The 20,260-nt window shown below is 38.9% G+C and overlaps 2 protein-coding genes across 11 annotated transcripts in view; one reads left to right on the top strand and one right to left on the bottom strand.

Moving 5' to 3' along the window:
• Window positions 1-7,319, top strand: part of RO60 (Ro60, Y RNA binding protein) — a 29,148-nt gene extending 21,829 nt beyond the window's left edge. For 4 of the 5 annotated variants that reach the window (XM_025421026.3, XM_049106989.1, XM_025421025.3 and 1 more), the window contains exon 9: window positions 905-7,319. In XM_025421026.3, coding sequence (XP_025276811.1) covers window positions 905-1,057 — 153 coding nt within the window. In that variant the 3' untranslated portion in view covers window positions 1,058-7,319. The remainder of the gene's footprint in view (window positions 1-904) is intronic. The other variant, XR_007409190.1, reaches the window with a different exon arrangement.
• A 4,148-nt stretch (window positions 7,320-11,467) lies between these two features.
• On the bottom strand, window positions 11,468-19,227 carry GLRX2 (glutaredoxin 2). Of its 6 annotated transcripts, none has more exons than XM_025421029.3 (4): window positions 19,086-19,227; window positions 15,027-15,084; window positions 12,641-12,817; window positions 11,468-11,738 (listed from the first exon to the last, which is right to left on the bottom strand). In XM_025421029.3, exons 1-4 carry the CDS (start codon window positions 19,112-19,114, stop codon window positions 11,607-11,609), a joined length of 396 nt encoding a protein of 131 aa, XP_025276814.1. In that variant the 5' UTR covers window positions 19,115-19,227; the 3' UTR covers window positions 11,468-11,606. The 6 variants fall into 6 exon arrangements, with proteins under 6 accessions (XP_025276814.1, XP_025276818.1, XP_025276817.1 ...); XM_025421033.3 differs by lacking the exon at window positions 19,086-19,227 and adding an exon at window positions 19,053-19,073; XM_025421032.3 differs by lacking the exon at window positions 19,086-19,227 and adding an exon at window positions 18,341-18,442.
• Window positions 19,228-20,260: the final 1,033 nt, after the last annotated feature.

The raw sequence follows: 20,260 nt of genomic DNA, 5'->3' as shown, positions 1-20,260 counted from the left end.
GAGAACTAGAATTTGATGAGGAGTTTTGTTCTCAAAATGTGATTTCCCTGCCAGCAGCCTTAGCCTGGGACCTTCTTAGAAATACAGATTCCAAAAAAAAAAAAAAAGAAATACAGATTCCTGGACCCCATGGGAGACCTGCTGAATCAAACTGGAGAGTTGGATTATGTTTTAACAAATCTCCTAGGAATTCTAATGTATAAGTTTGAGACAAAGGGAGAGAATAGAACCTGTAGTCAAGGCAGCCTGGGTTGAATGTCCTGGGTCTTTCTTTTTTAGTATGGACCTTAGCAAATTAACTGATACATGTCATAGTATCTAATAGTACTACTTACCTTTTAGAGTTATTGCAACAATTATATTAAATAAATTAAAGAGCTCATTATGGTATCTGACATACTGCATACTCAGTGATTATTGGTTCTTCTCCAAAATTCAATTATTGTAACGTTAAGCCATAGCTGTGGAAAATAAGTTCTTACATGTGACATGTATGTTTCATATATAACACAACCAACCAAAGACCAAAAGTTGATAATTGCAGGGTAATATTTCTTTATATATACCCACATACACTGCCCCAGTGTTTGATATACTGGTAAAAATATCTGATGCCCCCAAATGTCCTGACAGGTTTCATGAGTAAAAAGCCTCTAAGCTGCAAAGGAATGTACTCTATGGCCCATGGAACAGAGAAGCAGGAATTTCAGGCAGGCTGTCTACATAATTTTATTTTCTGTTCTTCTGAAGATCATAGACTCTGGCCCTAAAAGATTAAGAAATTTTATAGAGAGAAAAAAATTGACTTTGTAATAAGTTGTGATAGAATTTGAAGTGCTTTAATTTTGGAGGTTATTTGCTTTTGCTTTATATAAATTTTACGTATTTTGATCTTTTCCAACAGAAAATGGACATTCCAGCTAAATTGATTGTTTGTGGAATGACATCGAATGGTTTTACCATTGCAGACCCAGATGATAGAGGCATGTTGGATATGTGTGGCTTTGATACTGGAGCTCTGGATGTAATTCGAAATTTCACATTAGATGTGATTTAACCTAAGCACCAGCATGAACTAAGGAGGTCCATTGTCATCCGTGATCTCGCTAAAAATATGTAGCTACTTCCCAGCTAATCTTAATCCAATGAAAGATGATGATAGTATAGTATATGCATAATGGAAAATTTACTTTACAAAAAAAAAGGAAGGAAAAGTAAGATGAGCCCAAAGTTCTTTCTGTCTACTAAACTAGCTCTCGGGAAATAGCTTCAGAATACACTGTAGCTTCCTCTATCTAACAGAGAACTTCTTGTTGATAGATACTGTAAAATAGTCAAACAGTTTTGCTGTGGTGAATAATCACATTTGTACTTAAAAGAAGTGAGAGCCAAAAGTGTAAGTAGTTCCATATCATGTCACTTGTTTGAAAAGTGCTTAAAGTTTTCATAAATGTTTGCATTGGGAAAGGACAGCTTTGATAATGTCCAAATATTCTAAAATGCACTGGACCATGTAACTGTGATGGAATATGAAATTCATCTATAAATTTTTATACCAAGGGGTTAAAAAAAGACATTTGATTAAATTATGAACAGGTTTTACAAATTCTTGGAGTTTTCTAAGATATAAATAGCAGCTTTCTTACTCAGTGAAAAAGATACTTTGAATCTGATATTTTATTTACACATGTAGGGTTGTTACATTAACCAGAAAATAGTGGAAAACCCCTGAGAAAAGACACTAAAGTTTGTGTCACCTGAGGAAGCCTATTTGGTTTGCTTTTTGTTTTGGTGCATTTTATTGCTGTGAGTGGGGCCATAACTTCACAATTTATGCTGAAATAATAGCCACATGTAGCCACACTTTTTCTTTTTTCATAGTCTTACCAAATGAAACCAACAGACTGTTTCAAGCATTTAGCTCCCCCACTCCTAAATCTGTATGACAATTATTATCTCACCTGTAACCAGATTAGCTTTTACCTTACTTTAAATATTCTAATTATCTTTACCTATTTTTTTAGTCAATTGTAAGTGGGTTTTAGATATTTCCTGATTGTAAACATGTTGATGACGTATCTCTGTTCATTATTCATTTGTGACAAAACACTCTTTTTTAATAGTGTACAAAAGATAATAAAGCAAGCTAGGTCTTTCAGGTTTGAAAGGCAACTTTTGAATAACATTACCACTAACCAATCTGTAAGAAATTTTTTTTTCTATTTTATTTGTGTATATTAAACTTCCTTTTCATTACACTAAAGTGCATTATTTTCTTGAACAACTGTCCCTTCTTTCTGGGGAGGTTTAACCTATTAAAAATGCCAGTATCTTTGCTCATAATGATATCATGGTTGTTTAAGATGACCTAAAACTTCAGTTATTTATTCTTTTCATAATTAACGATTTACTGAAGATTTATAAAGCCCTTCTCACTGTCATGTGAAAAGTTAAACTAGTAAATATAAATTATTATAGCCTTCTATGTGCTTAGGAGTTAGAGGTTTTGTTTTGAAGGCAAAGGGGACTTTAGTAGTATAGAATTTGTGAAGATAATTTGTTTCATGAGAAATTTGGGCTCTGGAAGGGAAAAGAAAATGTCCCTTTCAAACTTATTTGACATATTAATGCTGGCTCTGCTATGTAGCCATTCCTTCAAGGCAACTGGTAGCAATTTGTAAGTGTTGTGATTTACCGGAGATTTTTTTTGTCAGCAAAGTAGCATGTGCACTCCCCCACCATCATCCCCCATACATTGCTTCTGATGTCATTCTGGTTTTTAACCCTCTGTCAAGCATTGGATATAAGGTGTTCGCTACTTTTGGTGACATTAAAATACTGTGTTCAGATTAAAGGGCCTAGTAGAGTTATATAATAGTTTTGAAGTTTCTAAGTAAACCCAAGGTCTCCTTAAATTAAAAATTATAACATGATCTAACTTTTTATTCCTAATAGAAATGTTAACTGGAATGTAGCATAAAAGCTTATTTCCTTCACTTATGTAAACTGGATGTTCATAAGCTAATCAGTCCATCAGAAAGAGTAAGATTAGATGTGACCTTTTTGAAGTATTTAGATACGTCTAATTAAATGGATTAGAGTAAAATTTAAGGAACAAAAAAATCTGAAATTTAAAAGGTGATTTTTAAATGTAGGTTAAGGATCCAAGGTCTAAAAAAGTATGGCTTTGGAGTACTAGATATAGCAATCTTGGGCTCTTCATTCCCATTCCAGAATTAATCTCCCCACAAAATGGGAAGACAATGATTCACAGAGTAGGAAACAAAATAAAATTACTCAAGACTCTTTTTCTTTTTAGGCATTAAGAAATAATGTATATACATGATTGCTTTAGGAGTAGAAAAACAAATTGTGAACACGTATACTTTTGTAGTTCATAATAATCCTCAATTACAATTAATATCTTAATAACCTCTGTTGCTACATATAACGTAGCCCTATAGAAAAAATTTTAAAACTTTACCTCATTATGAATAAAACTGTATTCAAGTGATGAAGAAATTTTATTTTCTGAATTACTTTTAGAATTATTGCTACATTAATATTTAGGGAAATGTTGCTTTAAAAACAGCTCTAAGAAAAATAAACTTTATTTCCTAGAAAATATGTAAATATTTTCAGGATATGGTAATAATTAGTGAAACAAAAACTAATCTTATAATGATACCCTTACTTATTAGTTGAAATTTCTTGAAAATTGCATTTATTAAGTTACATATTATTTAGTAACTATCTTATGGGAACATTAGTGAGGAAGATGCTGGTGAATGGGATTTAGTGTTACCCCTCTGGAACCTCTTGCTTCATCTAACTTACTGTGTAACTATAGACAACCAGTTTAACCTATCAATTTTGTTATCTTTGAAATGTGACCTATCTTGATGCTTGGATCTTAGAAGAATCAATGATTTAATATCTGTATAACAAAGTTTAAATTAGGAGGGGGGGCTTAAAATACAAATTGGAACTTTAAAAACATTCTTATTAGGAGATACATGTTTTGAATGATAAAATGGTTTAGAAAAACCATTCAATACGCTCAATAATTCATTAAAACATTCCTGTTATAAGTGGGGAAAATGTAGAAGAAAAATGTTTACAGTGAAGGTATTGACTAAGAAGTCACTATTCTGATCAAGAGAAAGGAACATATTCCAAGTCTCAGATCTACTTGGGTAAACCTAGAAAATAAATGTATATTCTAAACAAACACTATTAATAAGCATTTGATTATTCTTTTAAAATAACAGGTAAACCTATAAATGAAAGAATATCATTTTATCAAGGTTTTTCCTCATTTCCTAAGATTTTGGAAAAATAATATAAAATTAAATTATCTTGGAACTTTAAGAAAAAATTCCCGAATTGGAGGATCTAATAATTAAATGAAAAACTTTTTTTTTTTTTTTTTAATGAAAAACATTTTAAAAGCACATCTAAACAATAACTGAAAGGAAATCACTTTGATCACTTACTGGACTTACCCTAATTTAACCTAAAGAATTTCATACCCACAAATAAAAATTTATTGAAAAGTAGTGTCCTTCGCCTAAGTTATTGAAAATGAAAAATTCTAGTACATACTACAAGTTTGAGGTGATTTATTAAGGCAGTATGTCCTCTAGAGAAATGTTCTACATGTGTAAGGAAGAATTAGAAAAAAAGATAAGCTAGGAGTTTAGTTACATTTACTGTACAGATTTTATTTAGCATTTCAGTATTATTTGCTTCCTAATCTTATTTGTTGGAAGATTACTTTTATACCTGTTTTTTTTTTCTTTCAAAATTACTTTATTCTGACATTTTTGTCTTCTGTTCCTTGTCCTGCTCTTAACCTTAGTAATAAAATGAATGACAGGAAGATCACCCATATTTAGTTTTGGGATGAATCTTTTTGCAGATTTCCATTTGTTCTATACAGATTTAAGATCATATTTGTTCAAATTAATAAGGGGCAGGTCTCTTGGAACAATAATTGGATTAATATATTTATTTCCCCACATCAAATTATATTGTATGTCTGTGCTAGATGCTGCAAAAATTCTGTGGACTTTAAGCCTTTGTTTGCAATTCTACATCTACTTTGCTCTTAGAAAAAGCTCTCAGAAAAAAATAATTAACTGACTACTCAGAAGATAGCACATCTCATACTCCTATTTCCATATAAGGACTGCTTTCAAGTCTTGCATCTACTAAGTACTTCACTGAGCTTATATATACATTGTTTGTGGCCTAAAAGATCTTGTAAGTAACTTGTATTCACATTTAACATTTTTTAATTGGTTTTATATTTGCTTTTGAAAATTATGAACTTAAAAATTCTATGGCAATATTTTTTCATGTAGAAGTCTAATAATATAGTTAAGCATAGTATTTGAATAAAATCATAATAAATGACACATTTTCCCTAAACTCTGAAAGTATCAAATTATATTGGAAATTGGTAGAAACATAAACTAGAGGAGTTGCATTGCAAAATTCTATTACTGAAATTAAAGTGATTATTTTCAATGATTTTGAATTTTGTAAATACAATGAAAATACGCAAAAGCTGTTTCTGAGCCTAAACAGATTTTCCCTTTGCTTCTATTTAATTTGGCACCACCGTGTGTCCTATTAATTCAATGAACATAAGTGATACTGAATTTTAAAATATATCTTGATTTCTGTACTTTTGGAAGTTATCAGAAAACTGAACAAAAGAAATACGAAGTTAGCTACATTTCTGCAGGTTTCACTTAATGAACACTTAGATTGTTGAGGTTAGTAAATGAGGTAAAACCTTGCTGTTTTATTTATCATGACCATATATAATTGATAGAATATTGAAACTTATGTTTAAATATTAGGCTTTATTTGCAATGTAAACTTTAGAATCCATACACAGCCAAATTGAGTTTAAAATATTACACAACTAATGGATAGTAATGAAGAAAAAATTTTTCGTTGCACTATTATTTTAAATATGAATGATACATATAATGTGGTTTGGTATTAGTAGAACTTTTTGTAATGCTATATTTTCTCCCTTTATTGCCAGCTTCTGATAATGAAGAAATTCTCCAAAGGGATGAGATATATGAAATAATCTTTTTAAAAAAAATAGGTTGAAGGAGTTCTAAACTATCCATTTGTTTTATATAAAGGCTTTTGATTTCCGTAATTGACACTTACTGAATATTTAAATTACACAGACTAATGCCTGCATAGAATAAAATTTAAGTATGCAAGAGCCTTAAAGTGAAAAAAATGAATCTTCTGACTGCCTTAAAATCTGACTAGCTCTCCAACAGGCATACTAGTTACTTTCCATAGAGTCTGTTCATTAAGTAATGCCTTAATAGTATTAGTGTTTCTGAAGTACAGAATTCAAAGGGTCTTTTAGAGCTTTCATTTTTTACATAATGAATGGAAATTTAACTGTTAAAGTTTTAAAACCTGATTGTACATTAGTTTAAGCACCTATTAACAGGATAATCTGAGTACACTGGTATGTTCTATATACATGACTTAATATCAGTAATATTTTGTGGTAGGTCAAGGGTTTTTTAATTGTTTGGTATAACAAATTATCCAAGAAGCTGGACTTTATGTAACATAATCTCCAAGGACCAAGCTGCATATTTAAACACTGGATGAAAAACAATTGTACAGTTTCAAAAATGATTACTTTTTTGAGGGTGTTTTTTTCAAGACAAAAGGCAAATGCTTTTGTTTCAAGCCTATAAGCAAATTCATTCAAAGAAGTGAATATAGTTGTAAAACATTGCGAATGTTGCAATAAAAAGTATCCAGGTCAGTGATTTAATTACGTTCACATTTTTACATTCACTTTGCCTTTCGAAGTAGGAATATTTTATAAAACTGAAAGAAAACTTAAAATTGTCTAGCTGGTGCTTAAGGATACAAAGTTTGATTTATCACAAGTTTCATTTCAAAGAAAAGGACCCTGCAAAGAGGGGCGGGGTGGTTTCTTAGGTCTGTTGATAAACTTACTGATGCTTTGTTGAGTCTTCCATGTTTTCACTGTAAATAATATATCTAACAATGTAATTTTGCTGTTTTCTGATTAAAAAAATCGATGAAATACTAATGAATTAAATTTATTTCATGATAAAGTTTTCACCGATACTGTGAAATCTTGACTTTCTCTCCTTTTCTAGCCTTCCAAAATACCATACGCAATACAACATTGTAGACATGGGGTGCAGATGCACATTATGGGAACTGCTTCTGGTCAACTGTATTATTGTAGAAACTGATAGATAAACCAAATAAACTCTATGCACATCACACAATGGTGTTCATTTATTTAAAGAAATAAGAATTTTAAGATTATAATATGCCTTATAAAATCTAAGGCTCTTAGCAATCATATTTTAACAAGATGAAATTAAAGTTTGATAATTAACATTAGCCTTATTATAATGGCTCTAATTACATATATTTAAAATACATATGGTTGAGGAGTCTTTCCCAGTGAATTTCTGGATTTAACCAAATGCACATTCTTAAAGAGTTTTAGAATAGGATTCTTTTGTGAAAATACTCCATAAAGTTACCTTTGGGAAAAGTGATGTTAATACCAAAAATCAATTATGTAAACAAAAAGTTTTAGTGCCAATGCAGATGTTTCTTTTCTCTCTGAATTCCCATAAAACTTCTGAAAACTTATAAGATCTGAGCTATAGGTTATGCAAAAGAGTAAAAAGCAAGTTACATCAAAATAAACCTACCAAAACTTTGAACATTTGGTTGATTTTATAGTTCTGTATTTAAAGATGATAGCAGTTGTATGGAGAAAGTAAGATCACAAATTCTACATTTCTTCATTGAAGAAAACTAGACTTAGAAAATATTTAACAATAGGGGGCACCCAGGTGGCTCAGGCAGTTAAGTGTCCAACTCTTGATTGCAGCTCAGGTCATGATCTCAGGGTCCTAGGATAGAGCCCCACATCAGGCTCCCCCACTCAGTAGGGAGTTGGCTTGCTCTCAAATAATTTTTAAAAAGTTAAAATATTTAACATTAAACCTTATCAGTAAGACATAACTTTAAGAATACTGTTCAAATGGGATTTTTATATTAGTAAACAATCCTAATACATTTAGACAAAGACCACTTTTTTCAACAATTTTTTAGCTTCCCTACTAGCTATTTTGGCAATTCAAATATAAATTGATTAGTGATAAAATGAGAAATGGCCTATTTCTTAATATTAGTAGGCCACAATAAAGAGTTTATCTTCCAAATCTTAACATTAAAAATTATATAGACTGGGATGCCTGGGTGGCTCAGTGGTTGATCCTTCAGCTCCGGATGTGATCCCAGAGTCCTGGGATCAAGTCCTGCATCGGGCTCCCCGCAGAGAGCCTGCTTCTCCCTCTGCCTATGTCTCTGCCTCTCTGTGTCTCTCACGAATGAATACAATATTTTTAAATAGAGTGAAAAAAAGGTTTACATTACCTTTTTTTTTTTTTTTTAAGATTTTATTTATTCATGAAAGACCCATAGAAAGAGGCAGAGACACAGGCAGAGGGAGAGAGGAGAAGCAGGCTCCATTCAGGGAGCCTGACATGAGACTCGATCCCGGGTCTCCAGGATCACGGCCTGGGCCAAAGACAGTGCCAAACTGCTGAGCCACCTGGGCTGCCCTAACTTTACCTTTTCTTAAAATGATCACTATTCTCTTCTTTCTAGCCTTTGGTTCTGGAAAAACAGCTGCTGAGACAACGTCTACCTAGTTTTGCCAAGTTGTAAAATATGGAGTTACAGACTATCTCCCCAAAATTTGTGTATTGAAACTCTATTTCCCAGTGTGATGGTATTTGATGATGAGGCCTTTAGAAAGGTAATTAGGTCTTGAAGGTGAGGCCTTTGTAAGAGATGAGAGCTTGCTTTCTCTCTGCTGCCCTGTGGAGACACACAAGACAGCCATCTACAAACCAGGAAGAGGGCCCACACCAAAAACCAAATTAGCTGCACTTGAGCTGATCTTGAGCTTCCAAGGCTCCAGAAATTTGAGAAATAGACTGATGTCTAAACCATCCAGTTTGGTAATTTGCTATAGTTGCCCAAGCTAAGATATATGGTAAGGGAGAAGAACTGGAAATCCATCCCCCTAAAATCTTAACTAGGACACTGGAAAACCCTGATGGGTTCCCAAGAAAACCATACATACTTCTGAGCCATTGTGATTATAATAGCCATTACATATTGAAAAATCTGTCTATACTAAGCACCATGGTGTGTGATTTACATTATTTCCACTTCCCAAAATAAATACTAAGGAAGATGGTATCCATATTTTATGTAAAAAAAAAAAAAAGAAAAAGGACTTTATTGTTCAGAGACTGTCACCTACCCATTGGTCACACCCTCTGTGATCTGTGTTTTGAACACTTCTCTGTCTTGATCTAATAGGTACTGATCATTGTTTAAGTACTAATAGTGATTTTTTTTTTCCACTGAGGAGTTAGTGGTTTGTTGTAGCCCCAACCAAATACCTCCCCCTTAACTCTAGGCTTTGTAACTAGCACCTTTCAGTTAAAACTAAGTCTTGGTTATCTGGGATGGGTGCGTCAGGGCAGCTGCTCAGTCCAAGACTTCCCCTCAAACCCTGCTTCAGACACCAATCTGAAATCCAGATTGTGTCACGTGTTACCCTGACTGACCAGCTACAGATTAAGGGTTCTAAGGACCTGCTCCGTAGGACAACTGGTTTGCTAGAATGGCTCACAGAACTCAGAGAAATGTGTTACTTACTAGATTACTGGTGTATTATAAAAGGACAGCAGGAACAGCCAGATGGAAGAGACATATAGGGCAAGGTATGGGGAAAGAGTGGGAGCTTCCATGCTCTCTGGGCATGTTACTCCCCCTGAGTGTTCACGTGTTCACCACCCTGGAAACTCTGCAAACCTTGTCCTTTTGGGGTATATTTTATAGAGGCTTCATTACAGGGACACGACTGATTAAACCAATGGCCAATAATGACAATCTACTCTCTCCCCTCCCCAGCAGTCGGGTGGGGCTGAAAGTTCCAACACTCTAATCACATGGTTGGTTCTCCAGGCAACCAGCTGCCATCCTTATGGGCTTTCCCCTCAAATCATCTCATTAAATAAAACATTTTTATGGCTCTCATTACAAGAAAACCAAGGGTTTTAGGAGCTGTATGCCAGGAATGGGATTAAGACCAAATCTATATTTCCTACTGTAACTTATAGTATTACACAAGGTAACAGACTTCCTCTACTCTCTAACAAGGATTCTACAACATAGCAAGCATGTAGAATTTCTGGGACAAAATGCAAAATAAAGGACTAACGGACATTCTATTCTCTGCTCCATTCCAGTGTTCTAATTTACCACATGAGAATGAAATGATCCTAATTCTTACTTTATCAAAGTCTCCTAATGGCAGTTTAATAAATCCATGTATGAAGGAGCATCATAGATTACATTTAGCCAAAAAAGCCACCACCTATCTCCTGCAGAATTATCCCAGATTTCTTGGTCCACCTTGACCAGAAAAGCAGAAGCACTTCACTTCTCTTAAAATGCATTGTCCTCCCACCTTTGAGGAAGACTTCTCTTCACAGCATCTGGCAATCTGCCCTGGTGACTGTGAGATTAGCTAGGAAAATACTTCCTTAAGTGCACTTAAAAAATTCTTGTCGATAAGAAGCTTGAAATAGGGATGTGATTAATCAAGTATCCAAAATATTTTTAATTATTCTATAATAAGACGTCCTATAGGATAATCTTGTTTGCTAAGTTTATCTGAGATCAGCTTGTATCAGGAACAGAATTGAAGAATATCTACATCCGAAATTACTTTAGGGTCACTAAGCTAAACCCTCACCCAATACTTGGATCTCTAATGGAACATTTACAAACAGCCTTTCGACAAGTTTTGGAAAGCAGAATTTCCCACCTCACAATAATACTCAAGTACATTTCTGAACTATTTCAAAAGTTCATCTTCATACAATCTTCCCCCTTTAATTTCTGCCCTCTATGTACAGTTCCATTCTCTGGAACTACTAGGTCATTAAAGGAGTAACTGGGTTTCTCTGAAGAAAATTTCATTCCATCATACAAATGTAATAAAGTTCTCTTAGTCTAGAACTACAAAGTGTGAAAGTTTGTCACAATACAAGGATATCCCTACTGAGCTGACAACTATATATAAGAGAACCTTCCATCTTAAAGAGAAATAAAAAAATCAGTCCTCACCACTGAAAGCCATAATGATAAGGAGTCAAACTTCTGAATACTACACAGAATAAATAAAGAATCTCAAATGCTCACCTTCTAGCTCTTGGTTGTAAAATTCATATATAAATTCCTAATAAAATACATTATTTTATCTTTTAATACAATTCCACCCCAATAGTTGTAAATATCCTCCCTTTTGCTCAAGAATTGGCAAGTAGGAAGAGAGATTTCCACAATTTATTGTTCATTAGTTTTACAACTTTTTCATGAAGGTTATTTACATATTTAATACATTCTCAAACATTTAAAAGGCATTATCGGGCGTTATCATTTTACTAGCAACCTTATGAGCACATACATCACTAAAATTCTTTCCTCTTACTTTTTTTTAAATAACACTGATGAACTAGTGGAAGCAATTTCCCTTCTTTGTGAAGCCTATGAGTGTCAGTTGCACCTCCAATAAAAGTTCCATTGATAAATATTCTCGGCACCTGTTGAATAAACAAAAGATTAGGTGTCACTCTAGTCAGAAGTATAGGACCTTTCATATAATAATAATAATAGATGCTCATACTCTGGGCACTTTTTATGGGCTGGGCACCAAACTAAGCTCTTTCACAAAGTATCTACTTAAATCTCTACAACCCCTGAAGTAGGTACTAATTTTAGCCTTATTTTGGAGGGAAATGAGGCACAGGAACTTGCCCCACATCACAATGATAGCAAATGAAAGAGCTAGGATTTAAATGCAGGGCAATCCGACCCTCAGGCCCTTCTAATTGCTATGGCATATAAAAGGGAAAATAGCAGTCTGTAACTATTGTTTATATGTTTAGGTGGTTCTTATACTTGTTTACTGAACGGGAAAAGTATACCATAAACATCCTCCATGCACATGGAAACAAGAAAGGAAATGACACTTTATATTTTCCTGATAATGCATTTCATTGAAAAAATGCATATGGTTGGACAAATTTCAGGAATCTAAGAACATAAAGCACCTAAAGCACTCTTATTAGCACAGTAACTCAAGACTGACCCATGGTTTGTACTGTCCAAGCCAAAGGAGGAAGAATTTCATCTTGAAAGGAGCTCCAGGAGGATCTTAAAGATTCACCGACAAGTACTCATGACAACACCATTACCCCACTCTCCTAGTCAAAACACACACACACATGCATGTATGCACATATGGCAAGAATAAAAATAAAATGAATTCTGCTGTTTCCCACTCTCTGAATCTTGTTCCCTGATCTGCCATTTCTTTATCCATAGAAGATTCTCAGAGGATGAAAGAGAGAGTGCCTGGCTCACTTTTCTAACACAAAGGTCTAGGCTCTAGGTGACCCCGGTGCTACCTATTTGGGGAAAAGCACCACAGAGATACACTCACAGTTCTTTCACCAGTCATTTTGTAGAGAGCATCTTGAAATTGGCTTCCATATTCAAGCATGTCCAATTCCACCACTTTATACTTAACATTCATGTCATGGAAAAGTTTTTTTGCCATTGTACAGTAAGAACAAGATGTTTTTGAGAAAATCACCACACAATTATCAGAAATGGTTTCCTGAAGTCAGAAAAAAAAAAAATTCTTTTAATTCTAGACATTACTTTCTGGAAAAAAATCATGATTATAGTGGAAAGGAGAAAATAGATAATAGGGACTTAGTTTGAGCACTGAATCATGAGACTCCAAAATCCATCTTCTGCAGATTGAGAATATTATTATTCATTTTAAAGGAATGTTTTTAGGAAAAAAAGTATGTAACAGATGCAAAGTAGGCATGGAGTGATAACAATAATAATCATAGCCAGTTCATATACAGCAAACATCTCTGTGTGCCAGACACAATTCTTAACACCTGACCTTTACTAGCTCATACAAACCTCGTTATAATCCTGAGATAGGTCCTATATTTATCTCTATTTTACAGGTGAGGAAAGTGAGGCACTAGAAAGCGAAGTGACTGACTCATAGTCCTCACCTAAAAAGAGCTGGAAAGCTGAGATTTGTGGGTAGGCAAGTCTCATTCTATAGTCCAAGCACTTAAAACTGTTACATTGCCTCTTAAATACTTAATAGGTGTTTAGGAGTTAACTCCTTACCTTCCTTAACTTTTAATGGTGAGAACTGATACACGATTTCTCTTTAAAATATAAGGCTTTTTGGGACACCTGGGTGGCTCAGCGGTTGAGCGCCTGCCTTAGGCCCAGGGTGTGATCCCAGAGTCCCAGGATCGAATCCTACATGAGGCCCCCTGCATGGAACCTGCTTCTCCCTCTGCCTATGCCTCTGCCTCTCTCTCTGTGTCTCTCATGAATAAATAAAAAAATCTTAAAAAAAGAAAAATGTAAGGCTTTCACTGATCCAGGTATAATACCCCTCAACTTCTACTCCTTCTTAAATATCTTTATAGTAAAACAACAACAAACTGTCATTACAGTATTGTTAAGACATTCTTCTATTGTTGTTCCTGGAAAAGCTACTACCAGAAATGCTGATTCAATGGGTTACAGGCAGAAGTCAGAAAGTTTTTTTTTTTTAAACTTCCCAGATGATTCTAACATCAGCCTGGTTTGGAAAACACTCTCCGGGTCTTCATCACAAAAAACATGAGACTTTGCCATGCAACTGCATTGCATTGCCTGTGAAATTTGCTTTCTTTTTTGTTTCTAAATATATAAATGTGCAGGTTCTTCAAGAGATTCTGAATAGATAGGTCTAACACCCAAGCATCTGTCTGGGCTGTTCTTACGCAGGTCATAAGCAACACCTTCAAGATGAAAGCCAAAATTCAGAAAGTAAAGTGCCCGGGCAAAGTAATTCTAAAGTTACATCCATCTTTGGGTGTCAGAAGGGTTTTAAGGCAGGTCTACCTGTCTGAAAGCTGGTCTACTTTTCTGCCTTCTCATTTTATAGATGAGAACGTTCACAATACTGAGAAGTTCACAATACTAGGATTTAACCCAACCTGTCCCAATGCCAAAGCCAGTGCTTTTTCCTCCACCATGCTGCCCCGGGTTATAAGCACACGGAGACCATCATTTAGAGAGAGCTGAGCATCCCGGGTGTTGACATTCATTAAAACAACTGATGAAGACATTTCAAAGTGAGTTGAAGCTCAAGATGACAATGCTAGAGTTTCTCGAACAATCCTTCTCACCTTCTCTTGAGCTCAACCTTGCTAAATTTTCACGATTTTATATTCTTGTTTTAAAAGGGGCAATTCCCTCACTACAGGCTTCTAGCATTGCTGTTAAGTTCATCAGCTGTGAGTGAACATTTTTTTAGCCGAACAAATTAAAGGCAGAAATGTTATATATGTGGTGGTGGTTGGTGGTGGTGAAGAATAGAGAAAAGAAAAACATGAGTATGTCTTGTTGACTGCAAGGGAAGAAAACCATACATAAGAAAAGCTTCCTGAGGCAGAATTAACTGCGTTTTGCAGTGAAAAAGAGGAAAAGAGTTCACAGAAGCACACGGTGTTCCTGAGAGGATCACTTATAGAGTAACTACAGCACACTAAGTTCTGTGTTAGGGGAGAAAGCTTTACACACCATGCCAATATCAACAGTATCCCTGGGGCAGCGTGACTGGTATCAACAGTACAATAAATTGTGAACTGGATTATTTTGATAGCAGATTTTAAAATATATATTTAGTAATTCATTTGCTGACCTAATGTCGTGTTGAATACTGAATAAGCATATTAAATGTGTAAGACCCAATTCTTTTTCCACAGAGGAAAGTTTTTTCCTACTTCTCCAACACTCACTTGAATCTGATTCACAGGAGCAGGTGCTGATGCAGATGATGATGTGCTGTTCCCCATCCTAAAAAGAATTTCAAAAGGCAATGCAGCTTTAAACATTAAAGATAATATATCATTAAAAATAAGACAGCAGATGAGATCCATTTGAAAAAAATCCGGTACGCAAATAAATATATATCCAAATCTATGAAATACAGAAAAGTTTTACTTGTTATTAGTACAAAAATATAGGTTTACAAAGTATTTGTTTACAAAAACCAAAAGGGACTGTGGACTGTGTGCTTTGCTAGCCTCCACATGTCCTTAATTATTTGATAAAACCACATTTACTGTGTTTAAAGCCTGGTGCACTCATATCTGAACACCAAATTTCGCACAGACTGTCCTAATGCTTGACCTATGACCTGACCATTAGTTCAAAAATAGTTTCCATTTTCATTTTAAAATATGCCAAATCTTCATGTCACAAATTCTCTGTGACACAGAGAATATACAAAGATTCAAAGATTTTAAGGAAATTAAGATATCTCAATCACAATACTCATAGCTCCAAGTTTCCTGATCCATAAAGTAAGAATAATAGTCACTCCCACCTCAAAGGGTTTACAAAGATTAAATGTATTGACAGCAGAACAGTCCCTTGATCACAGTAAATATTCAATAACGTTTAACATATTACTATCATTTCTTGATTACAGGGACCCTCGAGGTATATATTTATCTAAAACCTAGCTGTTGGAGCTTATAAAAGGAGGCATTCATTGCAACAAGAGTATATTCGCTAAAAACTTGAGCAGTTTATATCAAGTCTCTCTGCCTATCTCTAGGACCTCTCCCCATCCACTTTATCTTTCTTGATCAGCCAGGTCCACTGCATTGTCCAAACCACATCCAACATCCTGATGCAAACTAATTAGAGCAAAATTACAAATCTTACAAAAGAATCACAGAATAATATGGGCTTCAAAGAAGAATTACTTGAACATCTAAAGATTAAGTGACTAAGGGGGATCCCTGGGTGGCTCAGCAGTTTAGGGTCTGCCTTGGGCCCAGGGCGTGATCCTGGGGTCCTGGGATGGAGCCCCGCATCAGGTTCCCTGAATGGAGCTTGCTTTTCCCTCTGCCTGGGTCTCTGCCTCTTTCTCTCTCTCTCTCTCTCTGTCTCTCATGAATGAATAAATAAATAAAATCTTAAAAAAAAGAAAAGATTAAGAGGACTAAAATAAAGAACCGAAGTTTCAAATATTTCAAAATATATTCTCCTTATGATTATGTTCCAAACTCAAGTTTTGATAGAAAAATTTCTCCTTCCAAACACTTCCTTAATTCCCTGTGAGTGCATTTAAAATTTAAATGTCGGGAGCACCTAGCTGGCGTCATCATCAGTAACTCAGGGTTGTGAATTTGAGCCCCACATTGGGTGCAGAATTTAAGAGAAAAAAATTTAAATGGATAATTACATGTTATCCTCAGATGATGAGCAGCTGATTTACATGGCCAGCCTTCACACTTAGAATAAGGATGCTATAACAAACATCTCCTTCAAGAATTACAAAGAGAGGCAGGAACTACTCCAAGGGAACATCATAGCACTAGAACTCCCCAATGTTTACAATCTATCTTAATAGTCAGCAAGGAAATCTTTAAAACAAAAAAGGCTTATGCACTTAACTCAGGAAGGGGTGAGGATAGTATGCTAGGGAGACTGCAACCAACTTAGATGGAGAGCAGAGAGTGCACATGAAGAAAAAAAAGCACGTGGAGTTCCTGGAGCCCAAACCAGAAGAAAAAAAAAAAAAAGGTTAACCAGCACTGGGCTGGACCTAAGAAGGTGCTTCGGTGTAATAAATCAGCAACCTGGGCAGCCCGGGTGGCTCAGCAGTTTAGCGAGCCTTCAGCCCAGGGTGTGATCCTGGAGACCTGGGATCGAGTCCCACATCAGGCTCCCTGCATGGAGCCTGCTTCTCCCTCTGCCTGTGTCTCGGCCTCTCTCTCTCTCTCTCTCTCTCTCTCTGTGTCTCTCATGAATAAATAAATAAAATCTTTAATAAATAAATCAGCAACCTATTGGTTTATCAACTAATTTCCATCTCTAGTCCAGCATCTAGCCTTCATCCCCAAACTATCTACCACAGTATCTCCTACTGAAGCAGGAGTTTCAGTAGGACCTTCAAACGAATGTTATCTTGGGCAGTGAGAGGAGGTAGGGGGTGCATCGCAGTATCATCTCCTACCCTCTCCTATAAAAGTGTTTCTGGAAAGAACCTCTCTCCTTCAATTTTGGTGGGGTTTGGTAAAAGTTATTACCTAGTAAGTTAAAGGGACATCAACAGAGAAGTGCACAAGAAACGTTTCACTTCAACAATGACTGCACCCATTAGCCATGCCACGTTTATGGAGCGCCTACTGCATACTAGGTGGGCGAAACGCTAAATGCCTCGGGGAGTCACATCACTGGAAATACACAGGAACTCAAGGGCCTGTGAGTCAAATAGCAAAAACCACGTGGTTAGCACCTTCCGGAGTGGGTCACCAGCTTAGCACAGAAAGATCATAAAAGTTCCTGGCGCCTTGCAGAGCTGGTCAGAGTCACCAAACCAAGGAGGAAGGAAGAGACCCCGAGCAGAGGGACGGGTGCTCAGTGGCCGGCACAGACACTGCAACTGGCCCCACCACCTGGGGGCCGGCCGGGGCCTGCGGATGGCTCAGCATCAGCCCGGGCAGGGTCCCCCCGCAGGCCTGGCGCCGGAGCGGGAGGCGACCTCAACCTGGGCCAGCCGCAGGCCCATCCGCCCGCTCCGCGAGGCCTTGTTAGTCAGTAGGAAGCGGCCCCTTCACTTCCCGCGGCAGGCGCCGGGTCCAGCAGACAGACCTGCACAAGCTCCATCGCACGGCGAGAGCTTCCCTGCTCGTCTGACCCGTGCAACGCCTGGGGTCCTCGGGACTGGGCTCGCGGCGCTGTTCACCCGAAATCCCAATGGGTTAGGCGGGGGGAGGGGAGTCCAGGCCGCCCCGACTCCGGCGCTTTCAGCCCAAGCGTCACAGGATCCGTGTCCTAAGACACGAGCGCTTAGGGCCTCGTCCCCCCACCCCCACCCCCATCCCCATCCTTCCCGGGCCCCGCCGCCCTCCCAGGGCCCGCCCGGCGCCCAGCGCTCGGCCCAGGCCGCCCACCGGCCTCCGCGCCCCGCTCCGCCCCGCCCCGCCCCCCTGTGCCCCCCTGCGCCCCCCGGCGCCCCGTACCCAGAGGCCGCGGCTCCCGCCGCCCCGCCGAGCCGCCCCGCCGAGCCGCTCCCGCTCCCGCTCCAGCTCCGCACCGGCCTCGTCGCCCGCAGCGCCGCGCGGAACCAGGACATGGTCGGAGCGTCCGGCGGCCGCGGCCCGGGAGAACCCGGCTCCGCCAGCCCCGCCCCGGCCCCGCCCCGGCCCCCGCCCCCACCGGCGCCGGCCCCGCCCCTCCCCGGCCCTCCCCGGCCCTCCCCGCCCCGCGGGGCTGTCCGAGCCGCCGCCGGTCTCCTCCGCGCAGCCGCGCGCGTCCTCCCTGCATGGGCGGGGGGTGCCGGGCCGGGGGGAGCGGGGAGGGGGCTGTGCCGGGGGTGCCGGCGGGGGGCGTGTGCGGGCCGGGAGGGGGGCGTGGCGGGGGGGCGTGGCGGGCCGGGGTGTGTGTGCAGGGAGCGGGGAGGGGGCGGTGCCGGGCCGGGGGCGGGGGAAGCGGGCGGGGGGTCGTGGCGAGGGGGGCGTGCCGGGCCGGGAGGGGGCGTGGCGGGGGCGTGGCGGGGGGGTGTGTGCAGGGAGCGGGGAGGGGGCTGTGCCGGGCCGGGGTGGGGGGGGTGGGGAGCGGGCGGGGGGGGCGTGGCGAGGGGGGCGTGCCGGGCCGGGAGGGGGGCGTGGCGGGGGGGTTGTGCCCGGCCAGGGGTGTGTGCAGGGAGCGGGGAGGGGGCTGTGCGGGGCCGCGGGTGCCGGCGGGGGGGCGGGGCGAGGCGGGGCGAGGGCGGCGCACGTGCGCCTCAACAGCCGCGGACGCCCCACCTGCTGGCCTCGACGCCTGGGCCGAGCCCTCACCTGGCTGTGCAGGGCTGAGGGACGCCCATAGAGGCTCACGGGCGCGTGGAAGCAGCGCGGCGGACCGCGGCCCACATCCTGGCGAAACGAGAAGAAAAACGTCCGAGAGAAAGACTCGAACCGGTGGCGTCATCACGACTTCGGGTCTGACGGGCGCCTCGCGAAGAGCCGGTGTCCCGCGGTGAGGCTGCTGCTGCTCGAGAGCCCACAGAAGCCCTGGGACTATTCGGCGGGACCTCCAGGATTAAAAGAAAACGAGTAACCCAACGTAGAGCTTTCATTCCGAAGAAAGCAAAATTTGTGTTTATAAATAAAAATGAAATCAGAAAATAAAACTTGAGCCGGCCCAGAGGGGTCTTGCCCAGGCGTTGAAACCAGGTCAAGCGCTGCTAAGGACTGTGCCATTCGTGGTAATCATCGCCCTTTGTGCGTCGCTATTAAGATGGGGGGGGGGGGTGGCGCTTTATATTTATTTACTGAGGACATGGAAATCTATTTGTTAAGGTCAAAGGGCAAATACGGTATTTTTCAAAATTCTAAACGATTATAAGAACAAACCTTTTTTGATCTTTCACATCCAACTACATGAGTTTAAGACTCGAGTTACCAAGTCACAAAATTAGAACGTCTTTTTTTTTTTTTTTAGAACGTCTGTTTCTAACGGTTCCCCCCCCCCATTTTCAAATGAGGTGTTTCATTGCCTTATAAAAGTATGAAAATTAGTTGCAAAACCAGTACTCTGAAAAGGTGTGAAGTCATTTTTCATAAACCCAAAATTAACTTTAAGAAATGTTATCTATAGTGTTGGGGGGTTTGGTTTGGTTTTTGAAGCAAAGGTAGCTATTTAGGAAGTTTGCTCTGTTATTTTTGTTTTGAAATAGAATTCTAACTTATTTACAAAATAAAGGCCATTATGAGGCAAAACAATCATGTCATGATTTTAATATAATACAGCCTGTGTTAAGCACAATTCGCTGGACGGATTTTTAAAAAGGGATCCCCAAATGAAAATACATCAAACAAAAGTGTAATGTCTAAATTAAGCATAATATATTCATAATTTTCAAGTCTTTGTGCTTCACTGGGTAGCTACAGAAGTGATGATTTTTGGCCATAATTGTGCTATGATAGCACATTAACAAGTATGCCAGCTGGCTGTTCACTTAAATGTATGG

The sequence above is a fragment of the Canis lupus genome, chromosome 38, assembly GCF_003254725.2.
Source record: "Canis lupus dingo isolate Sandy chromosome 38, ASM325472v2, whole genome shotgun sequence".
NCBI lineage: Eukaryota > Metazoa > Chordata > Mammalia > Carnivora > Canidae > Canis > Canis lupus.
The sequence above is the reverse complement of the archived record's forward strand: the minus strand, read 5'-3'. Positions and strand labels throughout refer to the sequence as shown.

Coding starts and splice junctions, on each gene's coding strand:
- GLRX2 (XM_025421030.3), bottom strand. CDS start 18,379: ATGTCCTGGTTCCGCGCGGCGCTGCGGGCGACGAGGCCGGTGCGGAGC. Junction 15,085..18,266: donor GCGGGAGCCGCGGCCTCTGG/GTACGGGGCGCC, acceptor AATTCTTTTTAG/GATGGGGAACAGCACATCAT. Junction 11,739..12,640: donor AAATGACTGGTGAAAGAACT/GTGAGTGTATCT, acceptor TTTATTCAACAG/GTGCCGAGAATATTTATCAA.